At 50.3% G+C, this 17989-nt stretch overlaps 1 protein-coding gene and 1 long non-coding RNA gene across 2 annotated transcripts in view; one reads left to right on the plus strand and one right to left on the minus strand.

The window, feature by feature from the left end:
* The window catches only part of PARVA (parvin alpha), a 170844-nt gene extending 152935 nt beyond the window's left edge, over positions 1-17909 (plus strand). Inside the window, exons 9-13 of the mRNA XM_047878446.1 lie at positions 886-947; positions 1659-1727; positions 5268-5369; positions 6109-6181; positions 15861-17909. Coding sequence (XP_047734402.1) covers positions 886-947; positions 1659-1727; positions 5268-5369; positions 6109-6181; positions 15861-15937 — 383 coding nt within the window. The 3' untranslated portion in view covers positions 15938-17909. The remainder of the gene's footprint in view (positions 1-885; positions 948-1658; positions 1728-5267; positions 5370-6108; positions 6182-15860) is intronic.
* LOC125176670 (uncharacterized) overlaps positions 1-17989 on the minus strand; it is a 71656-nt gene that overhangs the window by 48114 nt on the left and 5553 nt on the right. The window lies entirely within an intron of this gene.

The following is a 17989-nucleotide window of genomic DNA, read 5'->3' on the forward strand; positions in this document are numbered from 1 at the left end:
TATTCATCAGTGCAAGAGCAGGAAAAGGCAGACCCCAGGACCACCAAACTTCCCAGCCCTGGGTCCCTCCTGGACATTCTTCTCATCCCCTGCCTCAGATCCTATCCTCTATTTTACATCTCAGTTTAGAGAATCTGGGGGCTACAACAAGAAAACCCCGGCAAGGGGCGTGGCTTTGCCATTTTCAATGATCCTGTATATACTATGGATAATGTGAGAAATATCCCAGTCATGCTAACAAACTCAGATCAGCACACACTTCAGAGTTTACAGAACGCATGCACGTGCCTTCTTCTCTTTCCCCCTCACCACACACCTGGGAAAGGTTTTTCAGATGGCATTTTATAGAAGAGGAAACTGAGGCACAAGGGTCGAAGTGACTAGATCACTCAAGAGGAAGACCACACATTCTATCCCGGGGCTCCCAGGCTCCCAATCCGGTTATCCATGCATGGATGTTTGTCATGGGTATCCTGTATTTGAAAATTAGCGGGTGAGGTGATTTGAGATTTGGATAACATTCTACCTCCAAAAAGCTTCAGAAACCATTTAGGCCCATAACTAAGTCATGATGTAATGGATATAAATAGTGAAGAGAAATCCCAAGTCAATCTGGGATTCGACAGCCTAACAGAGCCCCCCACTCCCAGCCCAAAAGAGGGGTGACCTAGAGAATAGACACAGAGAAACAGAGAAAGCCCCTAAGCTAAGAATCAATCCCCAAAACCTACCCAAACCCAGTTTCCAGAGTTCCCAGCACGGTTTCACGCACCAAAGAATTCCTGCCTATATCTGACCTGGTGGCCATCTTGGCCGGGCCCTGGGGTGGGCTTCCCCACCAGGAAGCAGGTCTTTGCTGCATTTGACATTTTCCTGTGTTTCCAGAACGTGATGCCTTTGACACCTTGTTTGACCATGCACCAGACAAGCTCAATGTAGTGAAAAAGGTGAGCAAGAGGTGCCTGGGAGGGAGGGGGGCAAGCTGCACCAAAAAGTAGAACACACACATGCAGCTTGCAAGCTTCTTCAAACTGGTGTCCTCGCCAGCTCTCGGCAAACTCGGGGCTTTCCCACCTGATGTACACTTTACCCGTCCCGTTCCCACTGGATACCTTACCCACTCCCTTCTTCCATCAGGATGACAGTGTCTCCTGGGGGTTCTGAAGCTACAAGCACCCTGTCTTCCCATCCACACTGAACCCCCAACCAACCGGGTCTCCTCACTCAGCCCTCCCTCCTCCCCAGGCACAGGGCACCTGCCCCTAGGAGGGTCTGAAGGAGGGACCTGGTGAGGTCACTTCTTCTTTGCCCCCCCCCCCAACCCTGAGCTGGGACATTGCATCTATCATTCTGCCCTCTCGGGACCCCCTGCCCCTTTCACATTCCTGAGACTGGCTATTTGAATCCCACAGTGCAGGAGACCACAAATCCTGGGGGCCGTCCTTTCCTGCGAACTCAAGGAGCTTTGCAGAAGAGCCTCATAGGCTGCTTATTCTCACCCAGCTGAGCAGTGATCCCTGGCGTAGCACCCTTGGCTGGGCCTTGTCCTGTGTTATTACACTGGTCCTCGTCCTCACAATAGGGTCACACAGGTGGCCACCAGGTCTGGCACTGGCGAGAGTCTCCATCTCAATGCCTGGCTTGTGCTTCTCTTTTAGACACTCATCACTTTTGTGAACAAGCACCTGAATAAACTGAACCTGGAGGTCACAGAACTGGAAACCCAGGTGGGTGACAGCCCTGAGCGCAGGGTGGGGGGCAAGGCCCTGTTCAACAGCCACTCTTCCAAGTGCCCCATCCCTGCATTGCCAGGGTGGCTTTCCATGCTGATCCTGAAGCTTTCCCAGGAGGGAGTGAGATTCTGTCCTGCTCACAGGGGTGAACTGCATTGAATGCTGATTTTTTCTAGTGTTGTATTTTGAAAAGTTGCAAGAATATCATCATGAATATTCGTACACGTTTCACCTACCTACACCAGTTTTTGGCAGTTGACCACATTCGTTTGTTTCTCTCTCTCCTAAATACTTCAGCGTACATCTCTAAGAACAAGTACTCTCCTAAATAATCACATTACAATTATCAGATTCAAGCAATTTTCACATCAATACATTAGTCTATTTAGGTTGAACCACATGAAGTCATTGATATTTGGCTACTTAGGACAGTGTCATAGGGATCAAAGAAACAGTTGTCTTAATATTCTCAGGCTGCTTTTAATGGCCATGTCTCAATAGTCTCTTTTTTTACATTTTTTTTAATGTTTATTTATTTTTGAGAGAGAGAGACAGACAGAACACGAGCAAGGGAGGGCCAGAGAGGGAGACACAGAATCCAAAAGCAGGCTCCAGGCTCTGAGCTGTCAGTACAGAGCCTAATTCGGGGCTGGAACTCACAAACCACAAGATCATGACCTGAGCCAAAATCAGACGCTTAACAACTGAGCCACCCGGGCACCCCTAGTCTCTTTTTAATATAGAACAAATCCTCGGCCCTTTTTTGTAGGACACTGACATTTTTGAAGAGTGCAGGCCATTAGATTCATAGGACCTCAATTTTTTCCCCCTCATGATTAGATTCAGGCTATGCATTTTCAGTGACAATTCCACCCCCGTAACACTGTGCTCTTCTCAGGCACTTTGTCCCTTAGTCCCGTTCCTGGTGACAGTAACTTTGGTCACTTGGTTAGTGTCTACCAGATTTCTCTACTGTAAAGCTTTCCCCGCCTTTATAATTAATCTTTATCAGGAGGTACTGAAAGACTGTGCAATTCAGGGCGCCTGGGTGGCTCAGTCAGTTAAGCATCTGACTTCACCTTAGGTCACCATCTCACAGTTCATGAGTTCGAGCCCCACGTCGGGCTCTGTGCTGACAGCTCAGAGCCTGGAGCCTGCTTCGGATTCTGTGTCTCCCTTTCTCTCTGCCCCTCCCCCATTCATGTCCTGTCTCTCTCCTTCAAAAATAAACATTAAGAAATTTTTTTTAAAGACCGTGCAATGTACCCTGTTTCCCAACCCCCTTTCATCTGTGATGAACTTCTAAAGTGTGGTTTTCTTTTGAGGATATGTGGGCACCTCCTGTTACGTTCAAAGATGATTTCCGGGTCTGCCACTGAGCTTTACCTGAGTGTGTCTTGTCCGTACTCTATACTCTTTGGGAAGACAGGGAACCCTCTAAAAAAGTGATGTGTCCTCGGAAGAGCTAGAATGAGTTCTGGAATCCCCACTTCAGTTTTCACGGGCAAGGAGGGTTGAGAGGCAGCCTCTGCCAGGCACATTTGGTGCCTGTCTGCAGGTTCAACCACCAAGTCGTCAGAACCAGCAGTCAGGGGTGGGGACAGTCTAAGTCAGCAGCACTCAGAGTTGTGAGCAGACCTGACCCTAACCCAGGGTCCTCCCCTGGGTAGACATATTGGATTCTTTTTATTCTCAGTCAGTTCCAGCCACTGCCAAAAAGAGGCCCAGCTAGGTCCACGGGAGGGCCTTCATTCTGACACAGACGCTGGGGTCTGTTCTCCCATTCACCCTGGCATGGCCTGAGGATGAGTCAGGGTTAGGCCCTCCCCACTGGAATTGAAGGCCAGCTGGCTGGAAGCAGGGAAGAATCTTGTTCCTAAGGTCAAGTTCAAGGCCGGGCGGGACACCCATCATGAAGCCCGAGCCCACCAGCTGGTCACCCAGCAGACACGGTCCAGCTCACATTCCGGGCAGTTCTGTCTAGTTTTGTTTTAAGTTCCCTGAGAGGATTCCAAGAACTTTGAGCTCTTAATACTTGGGGGCCCCACCTCCTTTGAAGGGTTCTCTAATTTTAGGTATCCATCTGACCTCTAGATCTTTTTTGTATTTAATTTTTTAATGTTTTTATTTATTTTTGAGAGAGAGCAAGCGGGGGAGGGGCAGAGGGGGGAGGCTAGACAGAGGATTGGAAGCAGGGTCTGTGCTGACAGCAGAGAGCCCGATGCAGGGCCTGAATCCACAAGTCAGGACATCATGACCTGAGCCGAAGTCAGATGCTTAACCAACTGAGCCACCCAGGTGCCCCTGACGTCTAGATCTTTGCTCAGACCATCCTTGGCCCCTGGCACGCCTACTCCTCCCAAATGCCCCTCATCTCACAGGCCCCTCACCACCTCCACGAAACCTGCACTGACTGCCCACTGCACATTCTCCTTGCCCTCCCGCAGAAGACCCACACCTCCCACTTCGTTCAGGAGCCTACTGTCCCTCAGACCAGGTTCCCAACTGTCCTTGATGGAAGGGACCAGGCTCTATGCCTCTCGCTGTGGCCCTCAGCACACAGCTGTGCTTCGTCAACAGGAGCCAGGAAGTTGTATCCTGACTGCTTTGCTGTCATCCCAGATAGTAATAGTGATAGTTAATATTTAGTGTCACCTACATGCCAAACAGTGTTCTGGGCACCTTGCACATATTAACTGCTTTATCCTCATGATGAACCTCTAAAGCAGGTACTGTACTCTCATTCTCCCCACGTCACAGATGAGAAAAATGAGGCACAGACAAGTGACCTAACTTTCTCAAGTCACACAGCTAATAAGCAGGACAGCTGGAGGCCTAGGGCCAGAGCCATATACTTAACAGCTACGCCCTGCTGCCTCTCAAACAATAATACAACGAGAGGTGACAAAGGAGAAAGCCCAGGCCTGTGGAACACTAGAGTTCTTTCTCTGTTCACAGAGCCGAAGTCACCCTGCCGTGGGCTTTCAACCCCATTTCCCTCCTCCCTGTGCCCTCCCCACCCCCCTCCCCCCTACCCCCACCCCAGCTAGCTCCTACTCATCCTCAGGTCTCTTTTCAGGCTGTGCCACCTCCAGAAGCCTTCCCCATGGTCTTCAGGGGGAGTGGCCGACCTCAGTCAATCTCACACGGGCCAGTGTGCCTGCCTCCATCAGAGCAGCTACTGCCTTCCTCCACACTAGACTGTGAGCCCCTCACGGGCGGGGCCACACTGACCTCTCTCTGTGGTCCCCGGGCCAGATCAGGGCTGGGCACACGCTCAGTGTTCAATACATGCTGGATCAGCCGAGAGCCGGACCGTGGGCCGTGGCTCCCGGACTGGACCGGCCAGACATGGGCCGGGCCTGCTGCACACAGGCCTTCCTGCCTCAGGCCGCTGCCATTGACCCTCTGCCAGCAGCCTGCCTGGGGATGGAGCCTTCAGGGCGCTGCCATGACAGCTGACGAGCCCCCTGGATAGGGCTTGCCTCGGGGGGCTCAGGGGTCCAGTGCCTTCACCTGGCCCTCTCCCTTCAGTTTGCAGATGGGGTGTACCTGGTGCTGCTCATGGGGCTCCTGGAGGGCTACTTCGTGCCCCTGCACAGCTTCTTCCTGACCCCGGACAGCTTTGAACAGAAGGTAAGTGGAAGGAACGTCAAGGGAGGGCCCCAGCCCTCATCCCTCCATCCATCCCCCTTCGTGGGGAAAAGGCAGCGGCTTCCCATCTGCCCAGAGTCTCCCATGGTTGGATGTGGGGCCCCTTCTGATGAACAGCTGAGCTGGGAAGGAGCTACCTGCGGACCGCTGAGCCTTCTGAACAGCTCTCCTTCCCTTTGCGGCCTGATCCCCTAGCCATACACTCCCGCCGTGGGCACAGCCTAGCCTCCTCTCCCCCCAGACATGACAGGGAGGGTGGCAGCAGAGCCGGCCAGACCTAATGCTCACACTCAGCCAGGTTCTGATACCTCTCATGAGTACCACGGCATGCCCGCTAGACAAGGGACGTTTGGTCCAAAGCAGAAACCCTTCTCTGCCTCTTGAACACGTTTTCCGTCTGATCCTTTCAACTGTGCACCCTGAGTCCCTAAGCTTAAAGTCCTGGCAGTTGACCTGGGAACACAGCAGGACAGGAAGAAGATCTTGAACTTCTCCAGGAACGTTTCACCAACAGCCAGCTGGGACTGGCCAGCTCACACTCCACATGGCCTGCCCATCTTGGTAGCTTCATTTCTCCTTCAAATCAGGGCCTCAATTTTACTCAGCCCCTGCCCCCCTGGCTATAGTGCTGGATCCTTTGCTTTCCAGGGTCAGGTCCTGGGAGTCCCAATGATCCAGGAATCAGTGTACAATGACACAGCCACCATGTTTCTCTTTCCAGGTCTTGAATGTCTCCTTTGCCTTCGAGCTCATGCAAGACGGGGGATTGGAAAAGCCAAAACCACGGCCAGAAGGTACTTTGCTCTTCCTTGGGTTTGTGATAAGACCCTGCACGTGAGTGTTCAGGGCACAGGGCAGGCCTCGTGTTCGACTGGTATCAGGGGAATGTCTCTTCTCTGAAGTCGTCTTTGCCATTTGTAGGGCGCAGCTGCTCTGTCCTAGAGATCCTTTGTGACTGCAAGTAAAGATCTCACACATGGGATTGCAGAGTAAGGCCTGAGCGGGGGGTGCTGCAGGACCTGCCCTGTGCCCAGTTTCCAGGTTCTTCCGTCCCTGGACAGGCCGCTGACCTGTCAAACAGCTGCGCCCCAGCCAAGCAAGGGGAGGAAGCGGGAGTCGTCACCGGCAGCTCTGCTCTGAGCGTCATTCCCTTTTCTGTTCTTCGCTCACTCCAACTCTGCCCCAAGACGAGGCCTGATGTGTTGGGCTTGGGTCGAAAATGTAAGACTGGATAAAAACACAGAAGGAGCAGGCTGCTCATGCAGCCTTCCCGGGCTCACGCTTGGAGCCGTGTGCCTCTGTGCATATGGGAGGCACGCTTCTCCTGGGAGCCTCCTTGGTACGGACGTTTATTGACTTCCTGACTGAAATATTCCATTTTATCAGCGCTGGTGAGTCAACACTGTGTTGCAGATAATTTTCTGTTTTCCATTTGCGGGCCCTTTTGCTTGCCCCCGCCTAGTCGTTTAAAGGAAAGTGGATCAGTAGGGGCTGGCTGCGTAAGCTCCCCATTGTTAACTTGCACCTGCTCCTCCATCCACACCTCCACTTTGGGGGGCGGGGAGGGTCATTCACTGACTGTCCAGCGGGCCCAAGACCCCACAGATGGTGACGTGCCAACAGGGGTGGGCTGTCCCTGACCTCAAGGCACTCACAGCCACTCGGGGGTCACCAAAGATGCACCCGGTAAGCACGACGGAATGACAGTTGTGGCCACTACCATGAAAGAGGGACAGCTAAGAGAGCGAGAGAATTGAGGAGGTGACATCGCTTCAGACTGGGCAGATGACGGGTTAATGGAGATGATGGCAGTTGGGCTAAACCGTAAAGATCAGATAGGATAGAGGAGGCGGCATCCCAGATAGGATGACAGTGGGAGCAAAAGTCCTGCCTGGGGGATGGGGAGGAGACCCGTTTGTGAGACAGCAGAGCATGGGGCTAAGCTGGTGACAGCCCCGGATCCAGTCCCCACCCCACCAGCTAGCCGTGTGGCCTTGGGCAACTTACCGATCAATCATCTCTGAGCCTACTTGTCATGTCTATAAAAATGGAGCTCCTAGAGACACGCTCATGACAAGATTAAATGGGATGACGTCTGACACACAGCACCTGGCACCTGACCATCAACGTGAAGCGGTCGCCTATTCATCTGGAATATGAAGGGTATGAATTGGAAAATGGTTGGTGAGGATGAAGTGAACTGGTGCTAGGTCCTGGAGGGCCCTGATGCTAATAAGGCAGGGAGTTTGGACTTTATTCTGTAGGTAGTGGGAGACATGGAAGTTTCTTAGGCGGGCAAGTGATGTGATTGAAGATCTGTTCCAGAGAGATCATTTGGAAGGCAGTGTGAAGAACAGACACTTAGACATGGGGCACTGGGGACCCCAGGAGGAAAAGCAGGCTTGGCAGGGGCCATAAGGATCTCAATCCTGAGGATTGACCGAGCAGAACCAGAGTTCGGGGAAAAGATCAGGGCTGTGGTTATGTAACTGGAAGTCTCCCACTTAGTGGAAGCTGAACAACAGGAAAGCATGCCGAGGAAAGAAAAGGGTTAAGGGCAGTATCTTGTGCAGATGCCTTTCTTGATGCTGGAGGAGAAAGTAGAAAACCAGAGGAGATAGGTAGATTATGAAGATGCGGGTTGTGTCCCGGTGTCATGCCTTATCACAGACCTCATTAACTCAGCTCCGGCCAACAAAAGCCAATCCCTTATTCTCATTTATTGCCACCTGTTCTGAGCGCCTGGTCACTGCCGGAGGGCTTCTAGCAAGGTTGGTCTCCTTCTAGGGGCCCTCTCCTGGCAAGGTCACTCTGGCCATCCTCATGCCATTAGGAACGGACTCCGAGCCCTGGGGCCAGATGATGGGCACCCGCTTCAGAGTAGGAGGGAAAGCAGGAGAGGAAAGATCTGGCCAGGGTTTCTCTTTCCATGTTCTCGAGCCGCTTAATATGAAACTTCCTGGTCACGGATGGGAAGTACTCCTCCTGATACGTCCATTTTCAGGCATTTATTTCTCTCGGAACGGACAGCCTTCCCAATATCAATTAACCTACAAGGCTATTTCAGCATTTAGAGGACATTTCTCATACAATTACCGACTGAACTGCTTAATATGGAACTTCCTGACCCATGGCCATGGAAAAACACATCTGCTTTATTTGTTGTTACACTGGGCATCATGCCCACACTGAAAATTTCCAGTGCGTAAAGGAGAACCGAAATGGCATTTTGTGAAACTGTACTTTGTGAGAGGTATATACCCCAGCATTCCCTCCGGTTTCTGTGCTTCTACCTGGAAAGTAGATTCGGTGGTAAATGCTGCAGACTTTACAAAAGGTGCCAGTGTGGGTAATTCTTTGAGGGTTCTTCCAAAATCAGACTGGCTGTGGTGGAGGCGTTTTTCGTGGCAAATGTTTTTAAGGTCAGGAAAACTCATTCTCTGCCATACTGTTTGACATTCAAAGTTCCGTTGTACCTTGAAGTCTCTTGGGAACTGGGTTTGCATCTCGGATGACTTTTGCTGCCCAGGCTTCATAAACTTTTAGTACGCCAAGTGTTAGCGTCAAGTTCACGGCCAGCGAAGCCTTTGAAACACTGGCATAAAGCTGATGGCTTTTTATTTGGGGGATTATACCACCTGTCTTCCAGTGCACATGCCTACCCTGTTATTATTCAGGGAGAGGTGTCACTGAACGTGGTTAAGACTCTAGCATGATAGCCAAGTGGGGACTCAGAAGAAATCTAGTTCCAGGCAGGAATGAAGCCTATAGGTTAGCCAGCAGGCTGATGGAATATCTAAAATTTAAAGAGTCCGAAAGTTGGGGCCAGACTTCAGGCAACGCTAAAAAGCCAGGCAGGTGACAGAAGCTGAGGTCCAAGTGATCAATTCATTTGGAAAGGACTTGTTTAGTGGCTAGAAATACGGAAAATGGTTCAATTTCTCTTCCTCATTCCTTTAGGAGATAGTGTGCACACAAGACAGTGGCAAAAATTTTAAACTGGTGGTATTAAGGGTTAGCAAGGATGTGGAGCAACGGAAACTATTGGTGTGACTATAAATACAACCATTCTTCTAAAGCAGTTTGTCTTTATGTTATATACGTTATATGTTGTATATATGTTTACTGTCTTTATGTTATGTAGTTGGAGATTTGTAATGCTTTATATGGTGGGCGGAATGATGGCCCCCAAAATGTTCACATCCTAATCCCCCGGACCTGATGATAGGTTACCTTACATGGCAAAAGAGATTTTGCAGATGTGATTAAGTTGAGGATCTTGAGACAGGGAGGTTATCTCAAAGCATCTGGATAGTTCCAGTATAATCACAAGGGAAGCAGAAAGGCTCAGTGTCAGAGTGAGGCAGCATAAGAAAGACTCAAACAGCCATTGCTGGCTTTGCTGATGGAAGGGGCTACAAGCCAAAGAATGCAGGCTTACAGAAGCTAATCCCCAGAGCTAGAAAAAGCAAGAAAACTAGTGCTCCCCGGAGTCTCCAAAAGAGATCGCAAGCCTGCTGATACCTTAATTCATCCCAGAGAAGCCCATTTTGGACTTTTACCTTTAGAACTACAAGATAACAAATTTGGGTTGTTTTAAGCCACCAACTACATGATAATTTGTCACAGCAGCAATAGGAAACTAATACATCTGTGATGCAATAACTCGCTCATACATTTGCATGTCCATACACCAGGAACTAAACTAGTCCAAGACTATCCATGATAGCCTAGACTGGACAGCACACCCCAACAGACTAGATAAATTGGAGAACAGCCACACCATGGACTAATACACAACAATGACAATAAATGAACAGAGAAATTGGGGGAAAGACTTCTAGTTACTGTAGCATGAAGAGGTCAGTGATTATTCTCTGCAAAAAGGCAAGTATAAAACCAGACACAAGGATCAAAAATGACCACTTCGAGGCACTGAAAATTGACTGTAAGTAGACAACAAATTGAGAAGCACTTATTCTTGAAAAACTATAAAATTGGAGCTGGATAATTATAGTTCTAGCTCAATAAAACAAATTACACCTCAAAATCATTTACAAAAATGAATAGCTCAGGGGCACCTGGTGGCTCAGTTGGTTAAGCGTCCAACTTCGGCTCAGGTCATGATCTCACAGTTTGTGAGTTCGAGCCCCGCATCAGGCTCTGTGCTGACAGCTCAGAGCCTGGAGCCTGCTTCTGTTTCTGTGTCTCCCTCTCTCTGCCCCTCCCTGCCCCTGCTCATACTCTGCTTTCTCTCTCTCTCAAAAATAAATAAACATTAAAAAAAAAAAAAAGAACAGCTCACGCAACATGGATGAACCCTACAAACAGAATTTTGAATAAGGAAATCACAAAAGAATACATGTAGTAGATTCCATTTATATCAAACATAGAAACAGGCAAAACTAAAATCTGCTATTTAAAGGTACCTATGGGGCACCTGGGTGGCTCAGTAGGTTAAGCGTCCGAATTCGGCTCAGGTCACGATCTCGTGGTCCGTGAGTTCGAGCCCCGCATCGAGCTCTGGGCTGATGGCTCAGAGCCTGGAGCCTGCTTCCGATTCTGTGTCTCCCTCTCTCTCTGCCCCTCCCCCGTTCATGCTCTGTCTCTCTCTGTCTCAAAAATAAATAAAACGTTAAAAAAATTGTAAAAAATAAAGGTACCTATGTTGCTGGTGGAATTATGAAGAGCTAGGAAATAATGACCACAAGAATCAGGATACTGGTTATCTTTTCCAGGTGAGAGGGGCTTATGACCGGAATAAGCTCATGATCATCCTCTGACATTCAAAGTTCCGTTGTACCTTGAAGTCTCTTGGGAACTGGGTTTGCATCTCAGATGACTTTTGCTGCCCAGGCTTCATAAACTTTTAGTACGCCAAGTGTTAGCATCAAGTTCACGGCCAGCAAAGCCTTTGAAACACTGGCATAAAGCTGATGGCTTTTTATTTGGGGGATTACACCACCTGTCTTCCAGTGCACATGCCTACCCTGTTATTATTCAGGGAGAGGTGTCACTGAACGTGGTTAAGACTCTAGCATGATAGCCAAGTGGGGACTCAGGAGAAATCTAGTACTAGGCAGGAATGAATGTACCAGACAGGGACGGGGCTCTTTGAGGGTGCTGACAATGTTCTGCTTCTGTCATGGGTGGTGGTTACATAGCGTTTCTCTTCCAAGCATTTAACACCATACATGTAGGTTACGTGAACTTTTCTGGATGTTCGTCATCTTTAAATATTTTTAGTATGTAAAGAAAAGAGCAAGAGCGCCAGATAGGTAGCAGGCCAACATCAATATGACCCATCTCCAAAGGATGGGTCCTATCCCGCGGTGGGTGGAAGGGGGGGAATAGGGAGCAGACAGGAAAGTGAGGCAGGGACTAAGAATGAGCTAGATCCATCAGGAGTGGGATGGAGGCTGGCTCACCCCAGCTGGCCTGTGGCTGCCCATCTTATTCCAGCCCCCACCACCTGGTGGCACTGAGCTACCAGTGTCTTCCCACCTTGGTCAAGGGATTTGGGGACCCAGCTGGAAAACTTCTGAGAAAGGGCCTCAGCAACTGGTCCAGGCTGGGATAAGGGAGACATGTGGCTCCATGGAGGGCATGGCCATACAGGGCCCTGTCCCTCTGTAAAGACTGTGAGAAGAGAGTTCCCCACGCCCCTTTGACTTCTGCATCCTTTGGAGAACCATGAACTCATTTTGGATGGTCAGCTAATGAACAAGAAGCATTCCTAATGCCGCCGGGCGAGAGGAGCAAACACGGAGCCTTTTCCCCTTGGCGAGAGACTATTTTCTCCCTAGAGTAGTCTTGGGTCTGATTGGTCTCTCCCTTGGCCACAGCCAGCCGGCTAACCAGCTCTGGTTGTTTCTAACCAGGAGCTCCACCGTGCAGACCACTCCCAGAGAGGGGCCCCGGGCCAGCACACAGCGGTCATCAGAGCAGTACTGAGTTAGTAATCACACAATTTATTAGGCCAGGGCTTTCAAGAGGTTCTGTTTATATAGCATGGAGTCACAGTTCATTCCCAGGAATCCAGAGCCTCTCCCCTGGCTGACATAGCCCATCTGCTGACCTGCTTGGAACTGTGTGGTAGTTGGCTTCCTTGATAAGAACAGACCATTGTCAGTGTCTCTGACTGTAGTCCCCGCTCTTCACCAGGCCTACCTGGTGGTGATGGCCTATAGAAAGAAGGAACTCGAGTTTCCCAGGGAGTGCGGCCCCGTCTATGTAAATGGCACCCCCTAGAGTTGTCCACTACACAGACTTGGCAGCTATACATAACAGGTGAAGACGAGAAAGGGGAACGAAAACTACCATGTAGGGAGGCCTTCACGTGTTCTAGATGTTTCTTGTAAACCCAGTTTTGCCAGTGAGAAGACGGACTCAAGGAAGTCAAGTGACTTTAACTGGGTTACATAGCTGTCGTGAAGATGGGCTTCAAACCTCAGCAGGCATTAAAATTAAATGGTCAGCTTGAGACATTCTCCCATAGTGGGCGTTTTCCTTTTCTAGAAACGTCCTAACTCACCTGTCCTTAAAAGGGGAGAACAAGTCCTCCTGCATCCATCTCTGCCTCTCCTCCATCAGCCCCCAAGTTCCTCCTTTGTGCCCAGGCCCACAGCCCCCATTCCTCATCTGCCCATTCTGTGGCTAACACGTGGCCTCCACCTGCACGTGGCTTTGCTCTCTGGCCAGCCACCAGTTAGAGCCATGTCCCCTGGGAACTCCTTCCGGTCTTACCCTTGTGGGAGCACGGAGCCCTATCAGCTCTCTCTTCTCCCTAGAATTTTCTTCCTTGGCTCGCATGACATTGGGCAATCATTCATTTAGCTATCTAGTCACATCTTGTAAGGTCTACACATGCCGGGTACCAGATTAAGCCGCAGATGCAAAATAAGGCTGGCTGGCTGTGATCAAGTCACACACAGTCCAGGACAGAGGCAGATTTCATCAAATGAGCACCAAATCACCAATTTAGAACTGGAGGGAGTGCTATGGAAAGCATGGGGGCTCTGAGACCGTAAAGCAGGGCACCCTCACCGAGGCCCATTGTCAGGAAGGCTTTCCTAAGGAAACAGTGCTTTGAGCTGCGATCTGCAGAAAGTTCAGACGTCGGCTATTTGGGAAGGGTAATCTAGATGTTGCAACAGCATGTGCAGAGGCCAAGGTGATGGAGAAGCACGGCCATGGTGGGGGAGGGGGGGAGGTGCAGGGGGAAGTGAAAGGAAGTCTGTGTGACCTGTGCATAGTGAATGAGCAGGGAGTGTGGCATGAAGTGAGACTGGAAAGGTGGGCCGGTTCACATCATGCCTTGCAAAGTCGTGATTTAAGATTTTGGACCTTATCTTAAGTGAAATAATTATATGGCCTTACAAGTTATGAGCTGCACAATTTCGAGGGGCACCATTTATGCTGTGGCCTAGGGTAATGATACCGCAGAAATGTGAACAATGCACCCTGGAATTGTGCAGTGTACATCCTGTACAACCATACCCAGAGACTGAATAGTCTATCTACAGTGGGTGGCATGGATTAGAGAGGGCAAGAGGCTTTGAGGAGTCCAGTCAGGAGCCTTTTGCACTCGTCCCGGTACTACCCTACCTTCCTTTCATGCTCAGTCCCTTGCTGAGCACACCTCTGTCCCTCTCTGCTTTCCAACAGTTCCTCCCTTGACTAACTTCTTAATGATTGACTTGAGTGGAACTTAAGAACTACTCAACAGCAAGCAGTCAGGGACAGGCAGGAATTAGCCCACAGGGCATAGGACTCCTGGCAAGGTAGCAGGGCAGAGCCGCTGGACAGGGCCCTAGATCTAGGGAGACTCTATACGTGCCTGAACCGAAATGGGAGCAGAAAAGGAAGCTGAGCTCCAGGCCTCTCGAGTGGTTCCTGGGAGACCCTGGTCTATCAGCAAGAGAACTTGGAGCAGGATCCGAGCCCAGCTAGGGTGGAGCAGGATTGGTCACAGCTGGGATAAGGCCTATGAGGAAGTTGGGGCAGCCCTAAGGAGGTGTCCCGGCCCTGGACTCGGCTTGTAGCCCAGTCAGCGTTGATCTTTGCAGAGCCTGGACGCTGGGGCCTGAGGGGGCCTAGCTGCGGCAGCCACAGCTGCAAGGGTCCCAAGGCTAAGACCTGGGAGCCACAACCCAGCCTTTTGGAGCCACTGGCCTCCTTCTCTGCCCGATCTGGAAGGATCCCTGTCCCTACTGACCCGGGCGTGGTTAGAGCTCGGATATCTTCCCCATCCCTCCTTTCCCAGGGGTTCAGCAGGAGCTCTCCCCGCTTTGAATCCCAGAGCGTTTATATTTTCTCTTACATCATTTACCTCATCTGACCCTCTGCATAGTTTGGTTTTTAAAAATCATTCTCGTGGTGAGAAACAGCACATATACGGAAAGGTACATGCAACATAAACATACAGGTCGGCGAAATCTCAGCCAGCAAGCCACCCACGTGACCACCACCCAGCTCCCAGTTTCCTTCCAGCTACGGTGTCCTCAGCCTTTTCTCTAAATGTAACCACTCTCCTGACATGGGCTTTTGCCTTTTGCTTTCCTTTTCTTTTTTCTTTTGTTTTTCCTGATTTATTTACCTAAATACGCACTCCTAAATAGGAGGAAGAATTCTTTCTCTTGTTTGTTTTCTCTACTCCCGTTCTTCAAAGGACAGCTCTCCAAGGGAGTGTGTGCAGGGGGACCAGAGCAGAGAGGGGGCCTTGTAGGACAGAGGCGGCAGCAGAGGGCTCAAGGGGCAACCAGAGAAAAAAGGGATGGGGGGAGGAAATGGTTGTACAGAAGCTGGGGAACCCGTGGCAGAACTCTCCTGAAAATACAAACTCCCAGCCGCAAAGCCAGCTGCCTTGCCCTGTCCTCCACCTGAAGCAGTCTGTCCCCTGATGACCCTGGTCTACTGCATATTCTCACCAGGTGGGCGTCTGTGCCCTCGGGGGGGCCCTCCCTGCCTAAGGAGAGGCAGCTCAGTCCTGACTCGCCTCCTGGTCCCCCAACTATAGCCCCAGGCCCTCCCCTCCTCCCCACCGCTCCTGGCTGTCTCTGTGGCCGAGGCTGAAGGTAGAGGAGCCCCACAGACCAGGGAGACTCAGGGGACGGGGCAGGGGCCCCTCGTGCAGAGATGTGGCTTCTAGAGCGAAGCCTGCATGCCCTGGGGTCAGGGGAGACCCCCATGCTCGGCACCTCTGCCCCTCGCTCCAAATTCTTGCTGCGCACACTGCCCATCCTTCACCACCCACCTGCCTCTGGTGGCCTTGTGGGGGATGCTTTTTCTCTCCCAGCAGTACCAAACGCTCTTCAGGAACACAGAACGATGTCCTGTGGGTGAGGGGGGACACCCACCCCGGGACCATGCTGGGCACACGAGGCGGGCGGTGGAAGGAAGGAGACCAGCAAGGCCATCTGCTTTGTGCTAGGCGGCCCCACTGAAGCAGCGTGTGTTTTGTTTTCTACGCAGACATTGTCAACTGTGACCTGAAATCCACACTGAGAGTGTTGTACAACCTCTTCACCAAGTACCGGAACGTGGAGTGAGGGGCACCCTGGCCCGTTCCCCGGTCACCTTAACCTGCTTGTTCCCGTGTCCAGCTCTGTGCTCTCCCGCCAGTCCAGCCACCGCCCGGGGAGAGTGGAGCTGAAGTTAGGAAGGAAATGATCAGTAACCGGGTGGGCTGACTCACACCTCCCAGGCAGTGGGGACTGACCCAGCCACTCCTCCCATCTGGTGCCAGCTCCAGAGTTCCTCAGTGCGATTCGGGAACCAGTTTAGGCACAAGAGACTCCCCTTAGAAGATGAAAACGAAGATAATCGTTACCATTTAATGGTTGTAAACTAGGTGCCGGGCACCACGCTAAGTGCTCTGACATCCTCAAACTCCTTAACACTCAAGGATCCCCACTGAAGCAGGTATTATAATCCCCTTGGAAGATTATAATGCCCAGATGAGGCAACTGAGGCTCAGAGAGGTTACGTGACTTGCCAGAGGCTGGCATGTGTTTTTCTTCTTTGAACATGCTTGTTAATAACTAGCCCATCCCATTAGTCTATAGTTCTGGGGGACGGTTTGGGCACTTGCACCCTCAAAGATGGCGGGAGCCCACCCATCCCCCCACCAGGCGAGCTGCATCGTGGCTTAGTGATTCACACTGAAATTGGCGAATCCAATTTAAGTCAATTAATAGTGTGTGTGTGTGGCAGGAGTCCTGTCCCTCCACTACTTTGTACAAATGAAAATTACTCTTAATTCCTTCAGATTTGTAATAACCCCATACTCTGGTTTCAGGGTGATATTTGGGAAGAATTCTGTTTAAAATTAATGGAGTGGCACATTCTGCAGCCTTTTTGCTTGATTGCATGTAATGGAAGTGCCCTATATTTTCCTGCAAAATAAGTACTCAATTCATTATCGTTAGGCAAATGTACGGTAGCCTCAGGCACCACAGAGAGCTGGGCGCAGGCCCACGTGAGCGTGGCTTGGGAAGCAGGGCCCTTCAACAGGGACCCTTGAACTTTAAAGAAAGGAACTCCTTTTTGCCTTCTAATTGATCATTTAGACCATTCCTGGCGAAGTCTGCCCACATGCAATTACTGGCTAATTCAAGCGAGGAAAAATGTAAGTCATTTAGACCCAAGCCGAGCAGTTTCCTTGCGTGGGTTTACTCGCGGGCTTGCGGTTACTCGTATCCCCTCTCTGTGAACCCAACTCTGAAATATAGGTCTGGTAGTCCCAGGCTGCTGGGTTCTGCGAGAATAGAAAAGGGGCCAAAATGGGGGTGACCAGAAGGACAAGAAGCATGAGGAAGCATTTGCACACTTGACATGGGGAGGGGGACACCCCCAGAAGAGGGTTGGGGCTTGTGGTACTTAACACTTGTACCCTTCCATTGACCAAGGCCTTGGGGTAAATAGTAACTCGTTCTCATATTATATCTTCATTATAGAATTTTCCTGAACATGCCAGATGGACACCAGCCTGTAGACCCGCCTGAAGTCTGTGCCTGCTTTGGCACTACTTTCGGCTCATTGCCCAAAGCCCACCTCTAGTTTGAGGAACTAATTTTGATCTCCATCTACAGCCCACAGCCCCACCCCACCCCCAACAAGTTGGGCCTCCCATATTGTCCCAAACATTTCCTTCCAGCTTCGACGCATTTCCTGCTCTCTATCTGCAGTAACTCAGAACCCATAAAATTTAGATACACCACAATATTTCCGTGGACATTTTGCTCTAAGAAATCATTGTTACTCAGCATAATGAGCTTTTAAGATATAAAGACAATGTACTCTCTCGTGCCAATTATGTAAAAGAATACAACTCTTTTTATGTGATTAATGAAATACTACGTTTTTCATTAGGAAACACTAAATAGTATAATATTTCTGTGTGTGCTCATTTAAATTCCTGACAGCAAATCAAGATAAACCATTGCTTTGTTTCTTTGAGCAGTCCAGAAGCGGGATGAAATGAAAGGAATGTGTTCACTTAAACATGCTTTGCTATACGAATTTTGTCTCCTCTGTTGTCCTTTTTCCTTTATATTCACACTGCAAATGTACAAGGTACGAGTGACCTCATTAAGAGCCCT

Source organism: Prionailurus viverrinus, chromosome D1, assembly GCF_022837055.1.
Source record: "Prionailurus viverrinus isolate Anna chromosome D1, UM_Priviv_1.0, whole genome shotgun sequence".
Taxonomy (NCBI): Eukaryota; Metazoa; Chordata; class Mammalia; order Carnivora; family Felidae; genus Prionailurus; species Prionailurus viverrinus.